Source organism: Taudactylus pleione, unplaced genomic scaffold, assembly GCF_031769625.1.
Source record: "Taudactylus pleione unplaced genomic scaffold, aTauple2 ptg000173l, whole genome shotgun sequence".
Taxonomy (NCBI): domain Eukaryota; kingdom Metazoa; phylum Chordata; class Amphibia; order Anura; family Myobatrachidae; genus Taudactylus; species Taudactylus pleione.
In genome coordinates this window covers 5,702,305-5,723,857 of record NW_028284575.1, presented here as the reverse complement: position 1 = coordinate 5,723,857, position 21,553 = coordinate 5,702,305, and the positions used below count along the sequence as shown (strand labels likewise).

Sequence of the window (21,553 nt, the reverse complement as noted above, 5' to 3'; positions counted from 1 at the left end):
GGTGGAGCTACTCGGCTCCAGGACAGGGTATCAGCAGGTGTATCTGGTACAGGCCACATCAGTTTCTTGGAGCTTCTTTCTGATGCTTCTGCGAGTGTTAAAAAAGGTTAGGGAAAAAAAAAGTGGGTGTTCAGGTGATTTTGGTAGCACCACAGTGGTCGAGATGGTTTTGGTATACAGACATTCTAAACATAACGAGGGTCAAGCATGGCGCCTGCCTCCAAGACCCTAATTATTAAGTCAAGAACCCTGTCATCACCAGAGTTGACCTCAGCTTATGTAAAGAACATGAGCTTTGAAGCCATGATCCTTAAATCTTCTGACAGTGTCAATCATATACCTTATACTCAAGGCTGAAAAACCTGTTTTGGCCAAAATTAACCACCGTGTTTAGTCGAGCTACATCAGTCCTGGTGTAATGTGAAGGTATTTCCTGCTACTATTTTTTGTTGACAGATTACTGCTGTCTTTTCTGCAGTACAATCAGGATGACTGTTTAAAATTCAGCTCGTTGAAGGCTCAGGACTCTGCCATCTTGGATTTATCCTGAAGTGCAGACTTTCAGGGAGTGATACGTGTGTAGCCTTAGTACATCCCCCCAAAATACTAACAGTCTTACAGCACCCTCCTGTTGAACCAAAGGATTCGGTGATGTTGAAGTTTCTTACCTGGAAGACTGCCTTCATCTCCATAGCTGTTTTCGAACCTGGAGACTCCAGTCTTGTAGGTCTCCTTTTCTCATCTTCATGAAATATGGGCCTAAGAACCAAACGTTCCTTTCAGTCAAACATAGTCTCTAAATTCCACACAAATAAGTAAATTGTGATCGTATCCTTAGACTGGGACAAGTGTCTGGAATAAAAGGGATCTGGATGATATAAGGGCATTGAGAATCCTTGTCCGTAAGACCTGGACATTGCGAGGGAGAAATTCACTTTTGGTTCTTTAAGAAGCTCCCAAAGTGATGTTGGCCAACTTCAAAACAAACCATCATCCAGGTGGATGACTTCTGTAATTTTCGAGGTTTACATTGAAACAGGACAGTCTGTCCCTTGAAAATGTGAGGGTACATTCAAAAAATATTGGTGGGAGCCTTGTGGGATGTTCGGTATAGGTCCTCTTTTGAGCAGTGACCGGCAAACTGCCAAAAATTCGAGAGATTTAATATTTTTGCATCTAACATATTCCAGTTTTAGACTTAACTTATGAGCATACCCTCCGTTAGGGACAGCTTAGGTATGCCCCCCATTGTATCCAGTGTTCTCCAATTGGGTGCTAAAGAAAATGGAACTTTAGTACTTCTGTTAAAGTCCATTGGGGGAGACTGGGCTCATACCCTTTATTGCTTATGGTTTCCATTTGTGCTGTTGTCCATTGTTCCTTTCACAGTTATCCTCGTTAGGACTGTTTTTGTGACCGAATGTTTTTTTTTTTCCTCTCTCTTGCTCGTTTTGTACTCCGGGTGCTGTCCTACAGGGGCAGGGTTGCATAAAATTGGATTTAAAAATTTTTTTTATCAAAACTCGAAAACTGATTTATTTAAATAAATGTTTAAGAATTTAAAACATTTACTTATAAAAAAAATCCTATTTAAATCCCCCAAAAAATTATTGAAATCAAATAAATGCGTTTTGGATTTTTAAAAAAAAATAAAAATCCAATTTTATGCAACCCTGTCAGGGGTTTGTTAAAAATCATACAGACAGCCTACAGAGTAGGGGTGAGCAATAAGTGCCCCCACCAGAAACTGTAGAACTACACCTCCTAGAATGCCCTGCCACAGTTTGGCTATTTGACCATGCTAAAACTGTTGCAAGGCATGCTGGGATGCATAGTTCAACAACAGCTGGAGGGCCCCTTATTCCTTATAGAGGAATACAGGGGGAGGAGCTAGAGTTTTTGCAAGCTTATACTCCATTGTACGCAGTGCCCCCCAGTGGACTGAGAGACAATAACATAAGTACAACATTCCCATTTTAGTGTATAAACACTGAGGATATACTGCAATTTTATTTATTATGAATTTCTTTTATCAATTAACATGAATTTTTTAGCAAATCTGACTCAGCTTCATATTTAATTGCTGTTTATCTAACTACAAATCATTAAGGGAATACAGTGATAGAGCTAAATGACATTTATTTTATCTATTACAGTTGGAGAGTGGATATCTCTGCAACTCAGTAGCCCTCACGGGAATTGCATACAGATACAGCTCGGATGCATCTACATAACTGATACATAGCATGACGTCTATGCTTTATAAAATGTTCAGTACTTTACCTGCCGGCTATCTGTGCAATATGCTGAACTTCAAGCTACACTGCAGATTTTTGTGGAACTTTCTAAATAAACAATAATAATATCAATATCTAACATTTTGGTGCATAATAGAATAAATACTATTCACTGAAAATAAACATATATAAGTGATGTGTGCAGATGTACAAATGCAGCTTGCAGTTCACTCTGCTTGGCAACAGGTACCATGAAAAGCCATAGACCGCAATACAGATCTCCGACAGGCTGTGAGCAAGGTTTAGCATGGCGCCTTGCAAGACTATGAAGTGCTCATTCTAGTACCCTGCACCTGTCACCACTCGTGCAGTTCCTCTTTCCTGCCTGGGGTGGCGCTCTCTGCTCTGGTGCTTCTAGCACACTCCGGTGTGCATCTCAGCAGTTTGTGGCATCCGCTGAGTGTGCTAGAAGCACCAGAGCAGGGAGTAACTTGCCAGGCAGGATAAAGGAACTGTATAGGTTGCGACAGGTGCAGGGTGCTAGAATGAACACTAGACATGAAGACATTTATGCACTGGGTTTTATTTTTATTTACTACTTGTGCCCCACATGCCTTGCACAGGACATGGTACGATAAGCACTTACTATTTCATGCAAAGAAAATTCGCTCCTAACTGAATTGGACCAACTGGGAGGGGATAAATTCCACAATATCAACGCGTTTCACCGTTCTGGGATAGCATCATTTCGACTGCCCGCATTGCAAGTTTTCCCTTGCACCCTACAGAGGTGTGAGGGGAAACTTGGGATGTACACACTACCGTAACGGGTTTACATACATAAGTACATAAAAAGTTTTAATAATATCTGTATAGTCTGAACCTTTGGTATTGATGTTTGAACTAAATTATTATTATTTTTTTTTTGTCGTTCTTTAATTAATTTCAATTATTTTAACTGGAGCTGAAGAGAATAATATAAATATACAATGTACCAAAATTGCAATGTTTTTGGGTGAAATCCATGTCTTGAAACTAAATGTTCTACAATGAAGGACAAGAAGTCAGTGTGACCTGTTCTGCGTGTGGCTTCATAACCCTCCTATAATCATTCTTCTAGGGGTCTAGTAGGATCACGACATGAATGTGGACTAGCCGCTGCTGCACTAATGATCAGGAAACAGACATAGGCTAATGCTGAGGTTTTCCGTGTGTTACGGTACAGTATATAATAAATAAAGGCATCTACACTCAAAAGAAAGACAGTGAGAGAGCCTTCTCGCTAAAGGGAGTACTCGCAAAACACAGTGCAGAACTTCTTTGTAGTGAGCGTTAAACAGAAAACACAAAAACTGCGCAGGACCAGAGTAAGCACACTGAGAAATGAGAGTTTGCCACTGTGATTGCCATGCCGCTTGAGCTGATCTGTGGTTATATGTAACCCAAAGCAATGCTGAGCAAGTCTGCAAGGAGGTGCAGCAATCATTGTCTAGGCAGGGCAAAATGAATGGAAAGTCAATACCTGACCTTGAATTGGAACCATAGAGTGAGGGAGGCTAACGCACCGTGAAGGAGTGAATGAGTGCACTACAGGGCAAAGGGTCTATGCGAAAAACGAGCAGTGATTTTCCATAATCAACTCTCCTGCTGGCTCCTCTTTCCACAGTTTTTGGCCTACCCTCTGTGACAGCTTCTGGAGAGATGGTCTCAGGGGTCAGGTACACAAGAACATCCCCCTCAGGAGTATCCCCTAGGTTAGGAGTGATGCGCAAGATCGGGGAGCCCGGATTCGAGTCTCTTGTGAGGTCAAAACCATCTGGGATTCAACACAGGAATATTTTAGTTTATTTGCCAACATTCCGCAGTTCCTCGCACTCCTTCCTAGGCTGCGGCTCGCCCGTAAGAAATTCAGGGCACAAACACACACACAAAGAAACTGAAGGCGACTTGGACACATTTGGAAAATGAACGGAATCGGATAATTAAAACTAAAAAAAAAAGCATGTGAGTGCATACACTGCCATATAACAATACCTAATAAATAAAACCAAATGAACAATGTGTGAAAATGTATGACATGATAAACAGATAAGCAAAAAAAATAAAAATAAATATAGATAGAGAAATAACTATGTCAATATTAATCCCCATAATAAGTTTTTTTTGTTATTTAAAAAGGCAACTTAAACTTGAAACACTTTAAAACTTCTAAATATATAAATAAAACGCTACACACATGGCAAGAAACAATACATGCTGTGCTCACAGTTAAATGTAATAAGCAAACAAAGGAGAACATTCAAAAATAAATTTAACAGACACAGGGACTGTACTTTTTGAAGCACTACGACATTCATTTTTCAAATTTAAAAATAAACAAGAATGGCTACTGCAGGGGAGCAGGGATTAATTGGCCATGTATCAGAAATGCCTGGTTTGCAGGCCTGTTGCATTATTAGAACAATACAAAACAGACAACCAGTTTCGACTCCCCATCAACCCTTCCCAACCCCTCCGTTTACCTACTCACCCAAAAGTTACAATATTATACTAATACGCAGTTAATACTTGATTGTCCATTAATGACACTTGTGTTTTAATTGCTACATTTTTTGCATTTTTAATAGAACAATACAATGCCATTTTAAAATAAAAAAATATTTTTCAAAAAGGCCATTAAAATAAATGTGATCCAAAATTCGAGAGTAAACCTAAAGATTTTATAAATGACTACAGGACTTAGCGGAAATATTCACTGGGGATAGTTAAGAAAAAGGAGGCCGATTGTTATGAAACAGCACAAAAAAAAAAAAAATTCCATGATGTGCAGACCATGGAATATTTGAACATAGTTCAATAAAACAACTGGGGTAATTGCAAGGGCAATTAGGTGTGGCTCGGGGGGCCCATCCCACAGGTGTGGCACGGGGGGCCCATCCCACAGGTGTGGCACGGGGGGGCCCATCCCACAGGTGTGGCACGGGGGGCCCATCCCACAGGTGTGGCACGGGGGGCCCATCCCACAGGTGTGGCACGGGGGGGCCCATCCCACAGGTGTGGCTCGGGGGGCCCATCCCACAGGTGTGGCTCGGGGGGCCCATCCCACAGGAGTGGCTCGGGGGGCCCATCCCACAGGAGTGGCTCGGGGGGCCCATCCCACAGGAGTGGCTCGGGGGGCCCCTCCCACAGGAGTGGCTCGGGGGGCCCCTCCCACAGGAGTGGCTCGGGGGGCCCCTCCCAAAGGAGTGGCTCGGGGGGCCCATCCCAAAAGAAGTGGCTCGCGGGGCCCATCCCAAAAGAAGTGGCTCGCGGGGCCCATCCCAAAAGAAGTGGCTCGCGGGGCCCATCCCAAAAGAAGTGGCTCGGGAGGCCCATCCCAAAGGAGTGCCTCGGGAGGCCCATCCCAAAGGAGTGGCTTGTGTGCAGCACTGAGTGACCGTGTCTATGTTACAGCTAACAAATTCAATACACATGTCCCAAGCATGGAAAACCTGGATAACTTGCCAGGTTAAGACATGTAGTGCTGGAACCTTTGTCTTCGGCATGTGTGTGTTCCAGAGGACATCACAGCTATTATATAACCTTAAGGATGAGAGAAGACCCCATCAAAGTACTACTGCACTCAGATGATGCTATTAAACAATGCCGCAGAGTGGGGACCACTAAAACCCTGCACAGCTACTACAGGTTATTCCTAACTGGGCATGCGGACTGATGCCAGCTCTGTACTACCTTGGTTTTTAATGGGTAAGAGGTTTAATTTAAAAAAATGACATTTATTGTAGTAGACTATCCTGCGCTGTGGATTGTACGCATGTTGTATTGCCTTTCATATGTACGCTGGAGAAAGGAATATCAGACATCCGCTCGGTCTGTAAGGCAAATTTATCATTATTATAAAAAGGTTTTAGAACTGCGGATGTTTAAATTCTACGGTGGCGAGAATTCCCAAATAAATCCATTTCTTCCGCATGGTGTGTGAAGAAAGCCAGAGATGAATACTTCCTATGGCCTCTGTAGACACACACGTGTCATATGCCGTCATTAATAGAACATACATACTGGACACCTCTCCCATTCTAATTACAGCAGGAAGCCACTAAGTACAGGGTACGGGACAGCACGGAAGAGCCGACTCTAGGTTACCTTCTCTCCTCCACCGGTGCCTGCGTATAGACGCTGTGGTAATGGCGGTACGAGAGATACGAGGGACTGTCGGGGTCACTTCAACCTTCAGTACTTTCTGCCCTTGCTGCGACGTGTCCGGAGCATCAAACGGTAGAGAATTTTTCATGGCGTTTGCAACCTGGGTATAAATATATAAAACAAAACAAAAACAGGGAAATCAGATTTCTTCCTGCTCAGAGGTAATGTCACATATTAGCGTTTAATTTCCAATAAAAATGATGCTTTGATATCTAACAATCTATTCCTCCTATATAGACCAGGAGCTGGCAGCTAACAGGGGTACAATGATGCGACAGGAGGGGCATCGCTTACCAGCAAGGGCTGAGAGTACAGCTCCAATTGCGCTCGATAGATGATGTCATCCAGAACCTCTTGCCCCAACTCCCACTCGCCATTGTATCTGCGCATAGGACACGTTCACAAAACAACAACACAGGGTTAACATTTACAGCAAACGGGTTTCTTAGTATTAACCTGAGGTGTGAGACACATGGTGCCCCATGCCTCAGTGAGGTCACTGGTTTCTAGGGTACAAATAGTTTGTATACTTCTACAGTAACAAATTGGGTTAGTTCACAAAAATTGCTGCGCCCGCTCTTTGCACGGGATGGGTATGCTTTAATGCCCCCAATGCAGTCTTTATCCACCATGTAACTAGTAGAGGGCACTTGATCTATGGGAATACACATCTGTGGGATGTAAAGGAGACTTACATAGCATGATAGACACCAGTTAGCATTTGGACCATGAAGCCAGCATCCAGCACCACCCGACCGCACAGCTCCTTCCAGCGCTTCTCATGCTGCCTGGGAAAGCCGCTCACGCACAGCCTGGAGGACAGTAAGCAAACGTCATATTAGGTTCACCCTAAGAACGGATTAACGCAACACAGCATCAGGTTGGTGGGGGGACTTCTTGCAGCCCCTACTAATCAGCAGCCATTTCCCTATCAGGTCACCTGTAAGCGGAGGAACCAAGCCAGTATCTCAAGGGGGAGGAATGTTTTTGTGTTGTCGACAGTCAAAAGGTCAACACAACAATGTCATAATGTCGACATGGACAAAAAAATGTAGACACCTGTAAAATGCTGAAAGTCAAAATGTCAACAATACAATTTTGAGACTAAGAGCCGTATTCAATTAAAGCGGATCCGCGATACTTTTCCGCCTCCCCGGCAAAACTTGAACAGGCGGAAAGTCATGTCAGATTTTTGGGGAAATCAGCCTGACACCCCCCAAAAGATAATCTGACATGGGAGTTAGCTGAAGGTATTTGGTGTTTTTAAACGGGCTCAAAAGCTGCTAAATAGCGTTTTTCTATACGTGGTGCAGAATAGTATTCAGGAGTATTTTTTCCAGAAATAAGTTATCCCAGCAAATTTGGGGTACTTGAAAATGGGGGCCAGCATATTTAAAAGTCCACCTGCTGCAAGCACCTGCAATCAAAAAAAACACCTGGGGCATACTTGGGGACCCCCCCCCCCCCAGAGTCAAGTTCGCTAGTTTTTACACTTGTCCCCAACATTTTTTTTTTTTACGCCCCCAAATTCAAAGTGATTTTTTGGGGTGTTCTTAAGTGGTTTTTTTTTTTTTTTTTTTTGACAGTTTACCTTTGGGGGACTGTCTGAAGGCTGCACGGGGGTTCCCGCAACATTGCACTCCAAAACCCCAATTCTGCACTTTATTTCCGCCTCCCATTCATAGGCGAAACTTTTCCGCCTATTACATTGCATTGACTATCTGCCTAGGCGAAAAGTCTTTCAAACTGAATATAGAGTAAAATCAAAACAGGTGAAAATTACGTCATCGGTGAAAAGTTACCGCCAAAAACATGCGGAAATGGCTTTTCGCCTCAAATTGAATACGAGCCTTAGGGCGGTATTCCATTAGTTTCGCACCTGCGATAAAGTTCCGCCTGCCGGACTTTTCGCCTACATCGCGTCTTTTGGCCGCGGTAGCTTATCGTGCGCATCCCTGCTATTCACAGTTTTCAATTTGAAAAGATGTGAAAATGGCGACACGCGAAGTCAGAACAGGCGGAAAGTGGTGTCAGAATCGAGAAACTCAGCCTGAACCCCCTAAAAAGATGCAGAAACATTGGGGATCAATGTAGTAATGCCCGATTAGCCCTAATGAAACAGTTTGGGGTACTTAAGTTCGCACAATTGCCTCTAATTAGCGTCTTTGCACAAGTGGTGAAGCTGTATTTTTTGGAGAAAATAAGTAGTCCTGGCAAATTTGGGGTAACTGAAATGGGTGAAAGCATGGTTTAATGCCTCTAAAGTGAAGCTTTAATAAAAGTGAAATTCCTCCGTCATAAAAACACCTGCAATCCCAAAAACACTTAGCTCCTTCTTCGAGCACCCCCAAAACCTTATTTCGCTAGTTTTTGAATTTGTCCCCCCACTTTGTGCTTTTTCACCCCCCAAAATGAAAGTACTTTTTTGGGGTGTTCTTACGTTTTTTCCTGGATTTTTTTGACGCAGTTATCCTTTGGGGGGGGGCTGTCCTAAGGGTTCTGAGTGACTTCCCCACCTTTGCACCCCAAAATAACAATTTTGCTATGCAGAGGCAAATCTTTTTCGCCTATTATGTTGCATTGACTTTCCGCGTACGCAAAAAAGAGGGTGGAACTGAATATGGAGAGAACTTTCCGACAGTCGAAAAGACGCAATCGGCAATACTTTTCCCGGATCTCGGCTTTTCGCTTCTAATTGAATACGGCCCTTTGGGTTAAAAAGGAGTGTCGACATTATGTACCTGTGGACATGTTAAACAAGTTGTCATTTGGTCCATATTGAGGACAGAATTCTGTATGAATACTTTTGGTACAAAAAGCAAAAATCAGAGACCTGATCATCATCTAAAAAGATCCAAATAAGAAGTGGTTCAGGACCGCTAGATGTTTTCTGGAGTACATGCTGCAATTTGCAGGCATTTACGTACAAAAACACCTGAATTGGCTGTGACAATTGCAGAACCGTATGGGCACTTTTAAAATTAGCCAGAGAGTAAATTTCCACCTGTCTCCACTCATAATGCGTCTCAGCAATTGTCCTGCTCCTTCAGTGCTCAAGCTATTGTCCTGCTCTTCAGTCACTGTCCCCTCCTCCCTCACCATCAGCATTCTACCCATAAAGCCCCTGGCCATGCCTCTCTGCTACTCACCTAGAGCCCATTCTGCATAGTGATTGGTAGGAAGAAGGGGGCATATACACAATTGCAGAGTTGTAGCACAACATGAGAAAGCTCAGTACTTCAAACCTGTGGAAGAGACATAAAAATGTTGATGATTGATGATCGCACGACACCGAGCAGGAAAGGAACAAAACATGAAGGGTACCCGATGTTCTCTATATTGCCAAAGCCGCCACTCTCACCTGTTCTGTGCCGTGAAGGACTCTCTCTGGGGGTGAAGATCACTGTAGACCACTCGTATGAGATCGTGCTGGCTCAGCGCTCCCTCTGTAAGAGCCATGGACCCTAAGCACGAGGGCTGGAGAAAGAGGAAGATACAAATCACAACTTTATAGTCTTGTTCGCACAGTGAGGCGTAAAGTAATAAACAGGAATGATCATGCGAAACAGGACGGGGAAGAACCCAGGTCATGTCCATCTATTGAATGAAGAACATAACTAAATGTAATACGTCCTGGCTAGACATAAAATGTCGTTTGAAAATGTGTTTGACTGGGTTAAGGAAACCTTTTTTTGTAGTCCACCTTCATCTTCGCATTGCCTATTATGCCAATGGTTGGCATTGAGAGGTCATAGAACAAGTTGTAGCCAATCAGATATTGCCGCTTAAACTTGGCTACAAGTGATACTTAGATAACTTGGGTATTGGAACGTAAACTCTGCCGTCACTGCCTGACATCTCCCTTACACACCGCCCGGACCATGCTACAGAGGGGGATTCATCCAACAGGATCCAGTAAAGACAATTACCATGTCGACAAGACACTACAATGGCGACATGGTTCACCATGTCTACAGTTTAAATGTCGACAACCTCAGACTGAAATCATGTCATCATTCTCAGAATGCCGCCGGTTATTGTTAGGCAGGAGGGTTAGGGTTATGCTGCGAGGGGAGGTTAGGGCTAGGCTCTGTGTGTGGGGGGGGGGGCATGTGGAGGTTAGGGTTAGGCACTAGGGAAGGGTTAGAGTTAGGTGTAAGGATTAGGGTTGGAATACTCACCAAACTGCCTCTCCGTCAGATGTCTACACCAGAAATTACGGAACCGGAAGGCGTTGGGACCAGGTAAGTGACCGCTGGGCCGCCAGGGATGTTAGGTTGACATTATATCATGTCGATATGTTATTTGTGTAGACGTGATGAATGTAAACATGGTCACTGCCGACATGCTAAGCATGTTGCCATTTTGACATGATAACTGTCAACCTAACATACCCATCCAACTTATATGTAAACGATAAGTGACAATTGCGGTGATTTTGTAACCCATAGTTACAGCATAATTCTGCTGCTTTCCCTTGCGGTACCGTTCATGCCAGAAAATCATTGTACAACGGAGGCCGCAGACCTACAGAACATACAGGGATGGACGCACACCTGTGTACTGTATGTCATACAGTATGTCATATGAAAGACTAAAGAAAGGTCTATATGTAAATTCACGGCGGTTTGATGAGTTGTCACATGCTGCATGTAACAACGCCGCGTCTTTCATTGCCTCGTCCCATCTGCTGTACAGAACAGCAGATGGGACGATGCGATGAGTGACCGCAGTGAACGATGGATTCGCGTCGGAACAATATATTGTACGATATTTCGTACAGTGTGTAACCCGGCATAAGATTGGCATGTTCACGAGACAAGCGTACAGAGCCGCACACATTGCAATTTAATATGCGACAAGCAGAGAGCCAGGTAGTGGAATAAGCAGCATCGGACAGCATAGAGTGGTGCTATAAGACTCCTATCAAACCGATGGAACATTGTGGTACTAAATGTACTTCTATTCTAAATTGTCGGCGGTCTTAGCATAAAGTATGCAATCATTATATAGGACCACCTCTCTTCCCGTTCCACCTTTGGAAATCCCTCCCGTGTTTTATTAGACTCTCTCCCAACATCCATTGCACGAAACGTTCCATCAAAACACATTCATTCACCCTTGCCTACTGGATCTCTTCCTAATCCGTTCTTTCCTACCACATGCTTACCTTTGTATCTTCCAATACCTCCAACTTCTCCCCTTCCCTTTAAGTATGTAAGCTCTTGCGTGCAGGGTCCTCCCTCCTATTGTTCCTTCACTCCCCCTAGATCCACTATCTCAGGCAAATGATATATGTTAGTTATACGCCCACATCTGTAATTGGGTTGTTTATAGGATCCCAGTGGTCAGAATCCCGATGGCCACAATGCTGGCTCGGCAATCCCGACGGTCAAAATCCCTAAGCAAGTATTGTAACCCTTACTCTAACCCACCCCTCCCGCAGCCTAACCCTAACCGTCCACACTTTGGCAGCCTAACCCTAATCCTCCCAGTAGAGTGCCTAAACCCTAACTCTACTCACTGTCGGGATCCTGGAGCTGGTATTCAGATCACCATCGGGATTCTGGAGCTGGTATTCTGACCACCGAGATTCTGACTACATCCCCTGTAATTATGTGTGTGCGCCAGTCTGATTACCCAGTTGCGTATCTTACTCTGTATGGTGCTGCGGAAATTTTGTGGCGTCTTTAAAACAAAGGCTAATGAATATAATAATACAACTATTTATATTGGGCAGAGTGATCACAAATTCAAACCACAGTTTTTGGGATACTGGCAATAATCAAGAACTACTTTGGCTGCACAAATATTATCCTCAGGCGTAGTAGAAGAGGCAGCATTGCATTATCCCAACGCGCTTACGCACCTCATGATATATGGAAGGCTTGGACAATGACGGTATAGTAAATGATAAAACCTTGTTTCCATCTTTATCAGCAATTTCCTGCAAACAAAAGAACACTATTACAAAAGGCACCACTACCTCCTGTGTGCTAAGACTGAAATCTGCACCATCTAAACTTTTCCAATGATCATTTCCATTATTATTCCATTATCTTGGAAATACTGTAAGCCATAGGTGGGGCACATTCAATTAGCTGCGGGACTAACCGGCCGGAGCCGCAGCTCCCGGGTTTAACGCCCAGAGCTATCCAATTACTTAGCAATTTCCACGCATGTTCAGCCCGCGTCAAACCCGCCTTAACTTATAGCTCCCAGGTTAAGAGCCTGGAGCTATGGTTTTATCCCATGCTGTAAGTTCCAGAGGATCCACAAAGTACCCTCTAGGGCTTACCGTGCGGAGTAGCCAACAGAATTGCCTAGCTCAAGGCAGAGCTGCAGCCGCGTGTTAATTCCCACGGCTAATGGAATCTGACCCAATGTCGACAGTTTTGATATCGACATGGTTGAAACATGGAACATGTCGAAATTCTGCATGAATCAGAGGGTTAGGGCTAGGCTACAGTAAGGGAGGGGGAGGGTTAGGGCTAGGCTATGGGAGGTGAGGGTTAGGGCTGGGCTACAGTAAGGGAGGGGGAGGGATAGGGCTAGGCTACAGTAAGGGAGGACGAGGGATAGGGCTAGGCTACAGTAAGGGAGGGGGAGGGATAGGGCTAGGCTACAGTAAGGGAGGGGAGGGTTAGGGCTAGGCTATGGGAGAAGAGGGTTAGGGCTGGGCTACAGTAAGGGAGGGGAGGGTTAGGGCTAGGCTACAGTAAGGGAGGGGAGGGTTAGGGCTAGGCTATGGGAGGATAGGGTTAGGGCTAGGCTACAGTAATGGAGGGGAGGGTTAGGGCTAGGCTATCGGAGGGGAGGGTTAAGCTACGGGAGGGGAGGGTTAAGCTGCGGGAGGGGACGTTAGGGTTAGGCACTAGGGGGAGGGATAGGATTTAGCGATGCCACAGCAACCGCCGTAGGATCAGCCAGAAGTCACCATGACGTCACCACTGGACCCGGACGACCCCGATGGAGCCGCTGGGTCGATCCAAGTAAGTCACCACTACTCCATCAGCAACATTAAGTCGGCATTCGAATCATGCCGACATGATGAATGTCAATATGGTCAATGTCAACATGCATAGCACATCAACATTAGGACCATGTTGACATGATGAATGTCAACAAAATATACTGAACCCCTTTCAATGTGGATTAACAGCAGTAACATAATGCTGAGTACACACTATTGCGATATGTCGTTCAATCAGTCGACGAACGACATATTGCATCGTGCATCTGTACGTGTGTACCTACGATATGTCTGTGAACGATGTCGTTCACAGACATATCGCACAGGCCCTGCAGCACAGCCGAAATATCTTTCAGATATATATTAGCACATTTGACTGCGTGTACGGGCGTACCGCCAACCGTCTGTACACTAGCTGCTGAGACCTCTGGTGACTGCCATCTCAGCTGGGAGGGTAAAATAAATGCCCGCCCAGTTGTTATGTCAGCGTAGACCCATCGAGCGGCAGATTGGTAGGTGTGTATTGGGCTTACCAATAGGCCATTTGGTCTGCGAAACCCTGTGTCGGCGGAAAAGATTTTAGAGGTAAATGTCCTGTTCCATCTTGTCCACAGACAATATTGCCGTATCACCGGCTTTGCCAAAGTTTCTGGCCAGAAGATCAGAACACCCAAACACCACAAAATAATGGGGCTTTATTTAGAAGATGGGTACAGTGTGCTGAACGGGGGCCAAGCAGGACATTCTAAAACACAAAATATCTCCACATTCCCTGTTGGAATACACGGTGGCCAAAAACCAAACTTGAAAATCAAGGTCCTTACCAGGTTGTAAATGCCCAAAAGAATAGCTTCTATACAGCCGTGGTTCTGCCGGTCACGGCTGGCGGTGAGGCGCAAGTAGATGGAAACCAACTCTGGCAGGAACTGCATGGTGAACCTCTTCAGCCGTACTTCAGAGCTGCGGTACAGCTCAAAAAGCTGGTTACAGACTGGTTCCAGGAGCTGCAAACAGAGGATGGTTTCCAGGGTTACACGTCCACACTCCAAGACCAAATCTACATACCGTAACAAGGTGCCCACACCGCAACAGTCTTCCTTTTGGGATGAAACCACATTAGGGGCCATTCAATTTGAGGCGTCATTTTCGCCTATTGTCTTTTTCCCCGTGTTCAATTACATTGACTTTTCGCTGGTGCGAAAAGTCAATGCAAAAAAACGGGGGATCATTTTTCGCTTGCCTTTAGCAGGTGAACTAGTACAGAATTAGGGTTTAGAGGGTGCAGGATTTAAAAAAATAGCCTGCACACCTGCGAATGGTCCCTAAAAATTATCTGTGTAAAACAAAAAGTTGAAAAAAAAAAAAAAAAAAAAAAGGATCGGGACATTCCCAATTTTTTTTTAAAATTTTGGGGTAAAAAAAAAATAAAATAATGGGAAGACATCCAAAAGTACCCAAATAGATTCCAGAGGGGTTCCCTTATATGCGGCAGGTGTTTTGTTCATTGCGGGGAGTAGCGGCAGGTGCATTTTTGAAGAATTTTTAATAAATCATTTAAGGGACTAAAAAAATATGCTTGCACCCATTTTCATGTACCCCAAATTTGATGGCCATAGTTATTTCCCCCCCCCCCAAAAAAAGTACTATTCTTCACCACTTCTTCATAGCCACATTTATGCACCTGCGGCGGCTATTTAAAAACCCGACTTTCTTCAGCAGGCAAAAATGGGGGGACCCATAGTGATCCCCCATGTCTGTACATCTTTAGGGGGGTTCCAGGATGATTTCCCGAAAATTCACGTTGTTTTTTTTTCGTCGATCCAAGTTTCACCGGTTCCCGTTTTCGCCTACTTTGAAATTGAATACGGGGATAGCGGGCACGTGCGTGATACTTTTCCGCATGGAAAACAGGCGAAGGAGGCGAAAAGTCCAGCAGGCGAAAAGTCTGGACTTTTCGCCTCAAATTGTATACGGGCCTAGGTGGGAAAATACAATTATTTCCATGCGACGCTGGGCACGAAGAAACATAATGCAGACGTTTTGGAAATTGATCATCGTGGTTGATCGTTTGTTTGACCACTGACTGAAAACAATGGCATCACTGGGCGGTAGGGCGGGATTCCAATGCAGTGTACCATTTCCTGAGCCTACTCTAAATCATGTACAGTAAGTTACATGGAGATCCTGCTGTCCGTGTACAAACCTTTCACTGATAAAGATTTTGCCACAAGTGGTCTTAAGTGTATTAATACGGGTTTTGATGGAGTGATTAGGAACATAAACAATACATTTTGACACTGACAGTAAGTCCACACACAGGTTTTGCAGATTGCAAATCAGGCCGAAATATTATTAAAAAACCCACATAATATAGGCCTGATGCAGAGGGAGACCTATGCCGGTATCTTACATGCATCCGCTCTGTGTATTCTCCCTCACTCACATATCCTAATATTTTTCCCTGGCATAGGCATAGCACACATACTAAGCCCAGGCTCGGGTTGGGTATGAAATCCCAGCTGTCGGGATGCCGCTGGTCAGAATACCGACACCCATAGGGAAGATAGGTAAGTATTTTTCTAACCCCTACACTAACCCTCTCCCCCCCCCCGATGCTTAACCCTAACCTCCCCCCCTAGTACCTAAACCTAACCTCCCTCTCCCCACACCTAAAGCCCCCTCCCCGATGCTTAAACCTAACCTCCCCCCCTAGTGCCTAACCTTAACCTCCCCTCCCCCCGCACCCTAATCCAAACACTCCCTACCAGTTGCCTAACCCTAACCCTCCCTCCCCGGTGTCTAACCCTAACCTCCCCCCTTAGTACCTAAACCTAACCTCCCTCTCCCCGCACCCTAAATCTAACACCCCCTCCCCAGTGCCTAAACCTAAACTCCCCCTCCCTGTACCCTAATACTAACTCTCCCTCCCCAGTGCCTAACCCTCCCTCCCCGATGCCTAACCCTAACCTCCCCCCCTTAGTACCTAAACCTAACCTCCCTCTCCCCACACCTAAAGCCCCCTCCCCGGTGCCTAAACCTAACCTCCCCCCCTAGTGCCTAACCTTAACCTCCCCTCCCCCCCGCACCCTAATCCAAACACTCCCTACCAGTTGCCTAACCCTAACCCTCCCTCCCCGTTGCCTAACCCTAACCTCCCCCCTTAGTACCTAAACCTAACCTCCCTCTCCCCGCACCCTAAACCTAAAACCCCCTCCCCGGTGCCTAAACCTAACCTCCCCCTTAGTGTCTAACCCTAACCTCCCCCTCCCCGCACCCTAATTCTAACACTCCCTACCCGGTGCCTAACCCTAACCTCCCCCTCCCCTAATTCTAACACTCCCTACCCGGTGCCTAACCTTAACCTCGCTACCTAACCGCCGATACTTACATTTGGGATGCCGGCGGTCGGGATACTGGTGCCGGGATAGCGACCTGTCGGGATTTCGGCGCTAGTATTCAGACCGTCGGCATCCAGCGTGCTGGGAAGCTGACTACATCCCCCCAGGCACATATACAAATGTTTTTCGCTGGCAGAAACAAGGCACACACATTTACAGGTGTGTCCACATACATCTAGCCTCCTTGCTCTTTAAAAAAAACCCCTTCTAATCGCGCCATGCCGTAGCGCGACTCGTTAGTGTAAAGCGTCTTTTCATGATACGAAGAGGACGCACATGCAGCTTCTGTTGATTAAAATGATATGCGGCATGCCTATATTCTGTGTGTGACTGCGGCTGTGTCTGCACGCCAAATGCTACGTTACAGTGTCTCAGCCGCTGATACAGCCGCAGTCACACACAGAATATAGGCATGCCGCTTATATCATTTTAATCAGCAGAAGCCGCTTGTGCATCCTATGTGAATCGCTGTGCAAACCTATTTTAAGGAATAAAGTCTCTGCAAAAGTCGCACAGTGCTCACGCATTACGTGCAACTCGGAATGGAAATATTTTGCTACAGAATGCCAAAGCAACTATACGCACACCTTCCTGCGAATGCATCACGCCGCCCCATTGTCCTCCGCTAGCGCAGCCCTCATCGCTAGTATCAGCAGTTACTGGCTGCCAAAGACCTGCCTCAAATAGACGTCCTGACACCCGTGATCCAGAGTAGAACCCAACTCTGGCTACACGCCCATGGCACCCCCACAATATGGTTCTCTTAGGTGTATAGTTGACATACCCTATTAACATAAAGGTGAGAAATGGATGAAATCCTCTCGTCTTGGATCGCACAGAGATATGCAAAGATGCGTAGCGTTTGCTACAGCTCCTGCACGGTTTATTAAACTTCGCTAGATACGGATGCATGCAGAAAATCTAAATCATACCCAATATCTGAAAAATCAAAGCTATTCAATATTTAACCCACAAATGTACGGACCATAAACCAAGATAAAATGGACGCGGCTATACTAAGTTAAAAAATTCTTCACAGCAAAACACTGATGACGGGTCTGGCCCCAAAGGGCCTGATTCAGAGGCGCTTGCTATTTGCGAGCGCTTGCTCTGAATCAGGGAGGATTTAAAAAAAATAAAAAAATCCGCCTCCAGGCCGCTCTCATAGCTGTGGGTGACCACCCACAGCTTTTGCGAGCGGCCTGGCGATGGTCACGATTATCGCGACAATCGGGCTTGCGACTAGATCCTTGTGGTAGGGTCTCTGTTCCCGCAAGCCCGAGTGAACTTCCTGCTCTAACAGAGCAGGAAGTTCACTACTGACAGCACGAATGATGTCAGTAGGGCTGCCCACAAACGGCATGTGTTCCTTCGGGAACGCCTCCGTTTGTCCAGCCACCCCCCCCTCCCAGCCTACAAAACGGGGCGAGCTGTCGATCAACATCGACAGCCGCCCCGTTTTGTAGCGAGCCCTGGAGGGAGTGAAGTTCTCACTTGCTCCGGGGCTCGCGCGTGCGCACTGGCCGACAATCGACCAGCTTGCCAGCACTATGAGCTCGCGAGTGGGTCTGAATCAGGCCCTCAATGCTGTTAAGTTTAACCTACATTTCTTGGGCCATTTTGCAGTGGTGCGTTCCTGATAACATGCAAGCACCTTACTTTCTCCTATAACTCTGTTTCCTACTCTACTCATTCCAGTACCTTTGTAATAACTGGGCTCCCAGATACATTATGCTATGAGGGTACCGTGGATCTGTACTGTACTCTGTGCCAGCCAATATTATGATACACTGATCGACATTCACTGCAGAATAGACTATAGGAGGAAATTATCACGTTCCCATGTAATGAAATGTCTATGTACACATGGATAAAATATCAATACTCATTCAGTGTCTCTGGTAATGAACCAGAATTCCCTATAGGGCATGTACTCAAAAGGACAATGGCTGGGGGCGGCATCGGCTTTGTCAGTCCCAATCACATCCTCATATGAACTTGCCGTGGATGCTGGAACATCCTTATCTGAATGGTTATATTACACACTGAACGTCATTATGAAGAGACACTATGCTTTCACTAAATATATGTAGCTAAAATGGGATCGGGTAAATCCCGACGCCAGAAGACCGGCAACTGAAGATCCCAACAGGTAAGTATTTTAACTATAACTAACCTTACCCTCCCCCCTAAGTGTCTAAACCTAACCCCCCCTTCCCTGCAGCCTAAACTTAAGTCTCCCGGGGGGGGGGGGTCGTCGGCGACCACCGCCCGGCTTACCTTCGTTCGGTATGCCGGGCATCGGGCTCCTGACGTAGGTAACAGGACAGGCGTCGGGATTTCGACGCCTGTCATTAGACCCCTGCCGGGATTAGACAGTCGGGAAGCCGGCGGTCAGCATTTCGACCGTCGGCTTCCTGACTGCATCCCGCTAAAATGGGTGGGAGGTAAGACTGCTTGAATTCAAAAAGGAAAAAAAAACCTTTAGGTTAAATAACAGTACCCAGCAAAACATCACATTATCAGAGAAGCGTCACACTATTGGGCTCCTGCCAAAAAAAAAGGTAAATTACCCCTCAGGGGTGCCCCCTGCTGGGATCCACTGGTACCTGACGTGACAGCAGGCTTGAGCTGCAGCTTTTGGCCCTGGTACAATTAATCTCCATAGAAGTGCATAGTGGTCTTTTTGGAGCAGGTTATAAAAGGAATTATTCAAATGTATATATCCCACAGCGAATATTGGTAGGTGCCAAATCCAGGATTCTCGCTGCTGGCCTTTCCCTGCGTTAGCGCCCTGGTGAATTTTCAGCAGTAACAATGGCCCTCTAACCACTATATCTGTCCGTTATTACCCAGTCTTGTTTTATTAACGTCTGTTCCCAATTGTAAAGTTTAACGGAATATGCTGCACTATGTAAGTATCTGTTACTCTGTTACTAACGATTAATAAATATAATATGTTATTAGAAGGGGCACACACTAATGTCGCACCAGGAAATCACTCTGTCCTCACTCGGCAGATGGTCAGTGATCACATGGTACGTGGACTGCACCCTACGTTGGTGTCAGGACTCGAGGTGCCAACTGTATATGAAATCCCTACATAGCCCAGAAAAATAAAAATCAGAGAAAGGCAGCTTCCGCACCTCTTAGACTGGGGGTGGGTATGAAATCCCGGCTGTCGGGATGCCGCTGGTCAGAACACCGACACCCATAGGGAATAAAGGTACGTTTTTTCCTTACCCCTACCCCTCCCTCCCCAGTGCCTAACCCTAACCTCCCCCCCTAGTGCTTAAGCCTAACCATCCCCTCCCCACACCCCCTTCCCGGTGCCTAACCCTAACCTCCCTCCCTAGTGCCTAAACCTAATCACCCCCTCCCCACACCCTAATCCTAACACCTCCTTCCCAGTGCCTAAACCTAACCATCCCCTCCCCACACCCTAATCCTAACCCTCCCTCCCCGGTGCCTAACCCTCTCCCTAGTGCCAAACCCTAACCCCGCACCCTAACCTCCCCCTTACACCCCGATACTTACCTTCGGGATGCCGGCGGTCGGGATAGTGGTGCTGGGATCCCGACCTGTGAGGAATTCGGCGCCAGTATTTAGACCGTCGGCATCCCGCACCCCGGGATGCCGACTACATCCCTTAGACTGTAAGCTCTTTGGACAGTGCCACCTTCTGTCCCGTGTCAATGTCCATTATTTGTATAACTTATGATCCACCCAATGCCCAGTTTCATTCCATTTTTGCACTTTTTTTTTTTATATAGAATAAACATGGTGGAAAAACAACTGTAAATAAAGTGCTGAAAAGCATAAAATGCAAAATACATCTAAAAATAACAATATGAACAAATAATAAGAGATTTACTGATCAGTATTTTAAAGAACAACAAGACACAAATACTATGCAGTAGCCCCATTCATAAAAGCCGTGCACCTTCCAGGCATTATACAGGAGAAGACTGCTGCAGACTAGGATTAGCCGTTAAAGGAGAGTATAATACAGTGTAGACAGCAATATAAAAAAGTATTCACTTACAATAAGAGGTTAGGAAGTGACACGGTCTGATAATTAAAGCTCACCTCGTTATTTGGATCTTGAATGACTTTATAGAGAGCAGACACCAGAGTCTTTTTGCGATGAAGCGTTGCAGCATAAGCAGGGAGCTGAGTGTCAGGTAATACCTGTATAAGCCAATAACAATAAAACACAGTAATACCTGTATAAGCCAATAACAATAAAACACAGTAATACCTGTATAAGCCAATAAAACACAGTAATACCTGTATAAGCCAATAACAATAAAACACAGTAATACCTGTATGAGCCAATAACAATAAAACACAGTAATACCTGTATAAGCCAATAACAATAAAACACAGTAATACCTGTATAAGCCAATAACAAAAAAATACAGTAATACCTGTATGAGCCAATAACAATAAAACACAGTAATACCTGTATGAGCCAATAACAATAAAACACAGTAATACCTGTATAAGCCAATAAAACACAGTAATACCTGTATAAGCAAATAACAATAAAACACACAATTATTCTATTTCTTTTCAAAATATTTTTCAGAAGTTTCTATAATAGCAATAAAGGCACAAAATGTACAGTAAAACAATTCAGTGATGAATTAATTAGGATATAGATTATTCTCTTGGTTGCATCTGTTCAGCTATGGGGAAATTGCAAATACTAATAATCCTTACAAATAATTATTATA

The 21,553-nt window shown here is 45.2% G+C and overlaps 1 protein-coding gene across 4 annotated transcripts in view; it reads right to left on the bottom strand.

Annotated features, from left to right (window-relative positions):
- Positions 1–21,553, bottom strand: part of HYCC2 (hyccin PI4KA lipid kinase complex subunit 2) — a 147,933-nt gene that overhangs the window by 13,377 nt on the left and 113,003 nt on the right. For 2 of the 4 annotated variants that reach the window (XM_088475504.1, XM_088475505.1), the window contains exons 5-13: positions 20,904–21,005; positions 14,241–14,420; positions 12,313–12,390; positions 9,805–9,920; positions 9,593–9,688; positions 7,139–7,255; positions 6,738–6,825; positions 6,384–6,543; positions 3,916–4,053 (exon numbers count right to left, since the gene is read on the bottom strand). In XM_088475504.1, the coding sequence (XP_088331630.1) occupies positions 3,916–4,053; positions 6,384–6,543; positions 6,738–6,825; positions 7,139–7,255; positions 9,593–9,688; positions 9,805–9,920; positions 12,313–12,390; positions 14,241–14,420; positions 20,904–21,005 (1,075 nt within the window). The remainder of the gene's footprint in view (positions 1–3,915; positions 4,054–6,383; positions 6,544–6,737; positions 6,826–7,138; positions 7,256–9,592; positions 9,689–9,804; positions 9,921–12,312; positions 12,391–14,240; positions 14,421–20,903; positions 21,006–21,553) is intronic. The other 2 variants (XM_088475506.1, XM_088475507.1) reach the window with 2 other exon arrangements.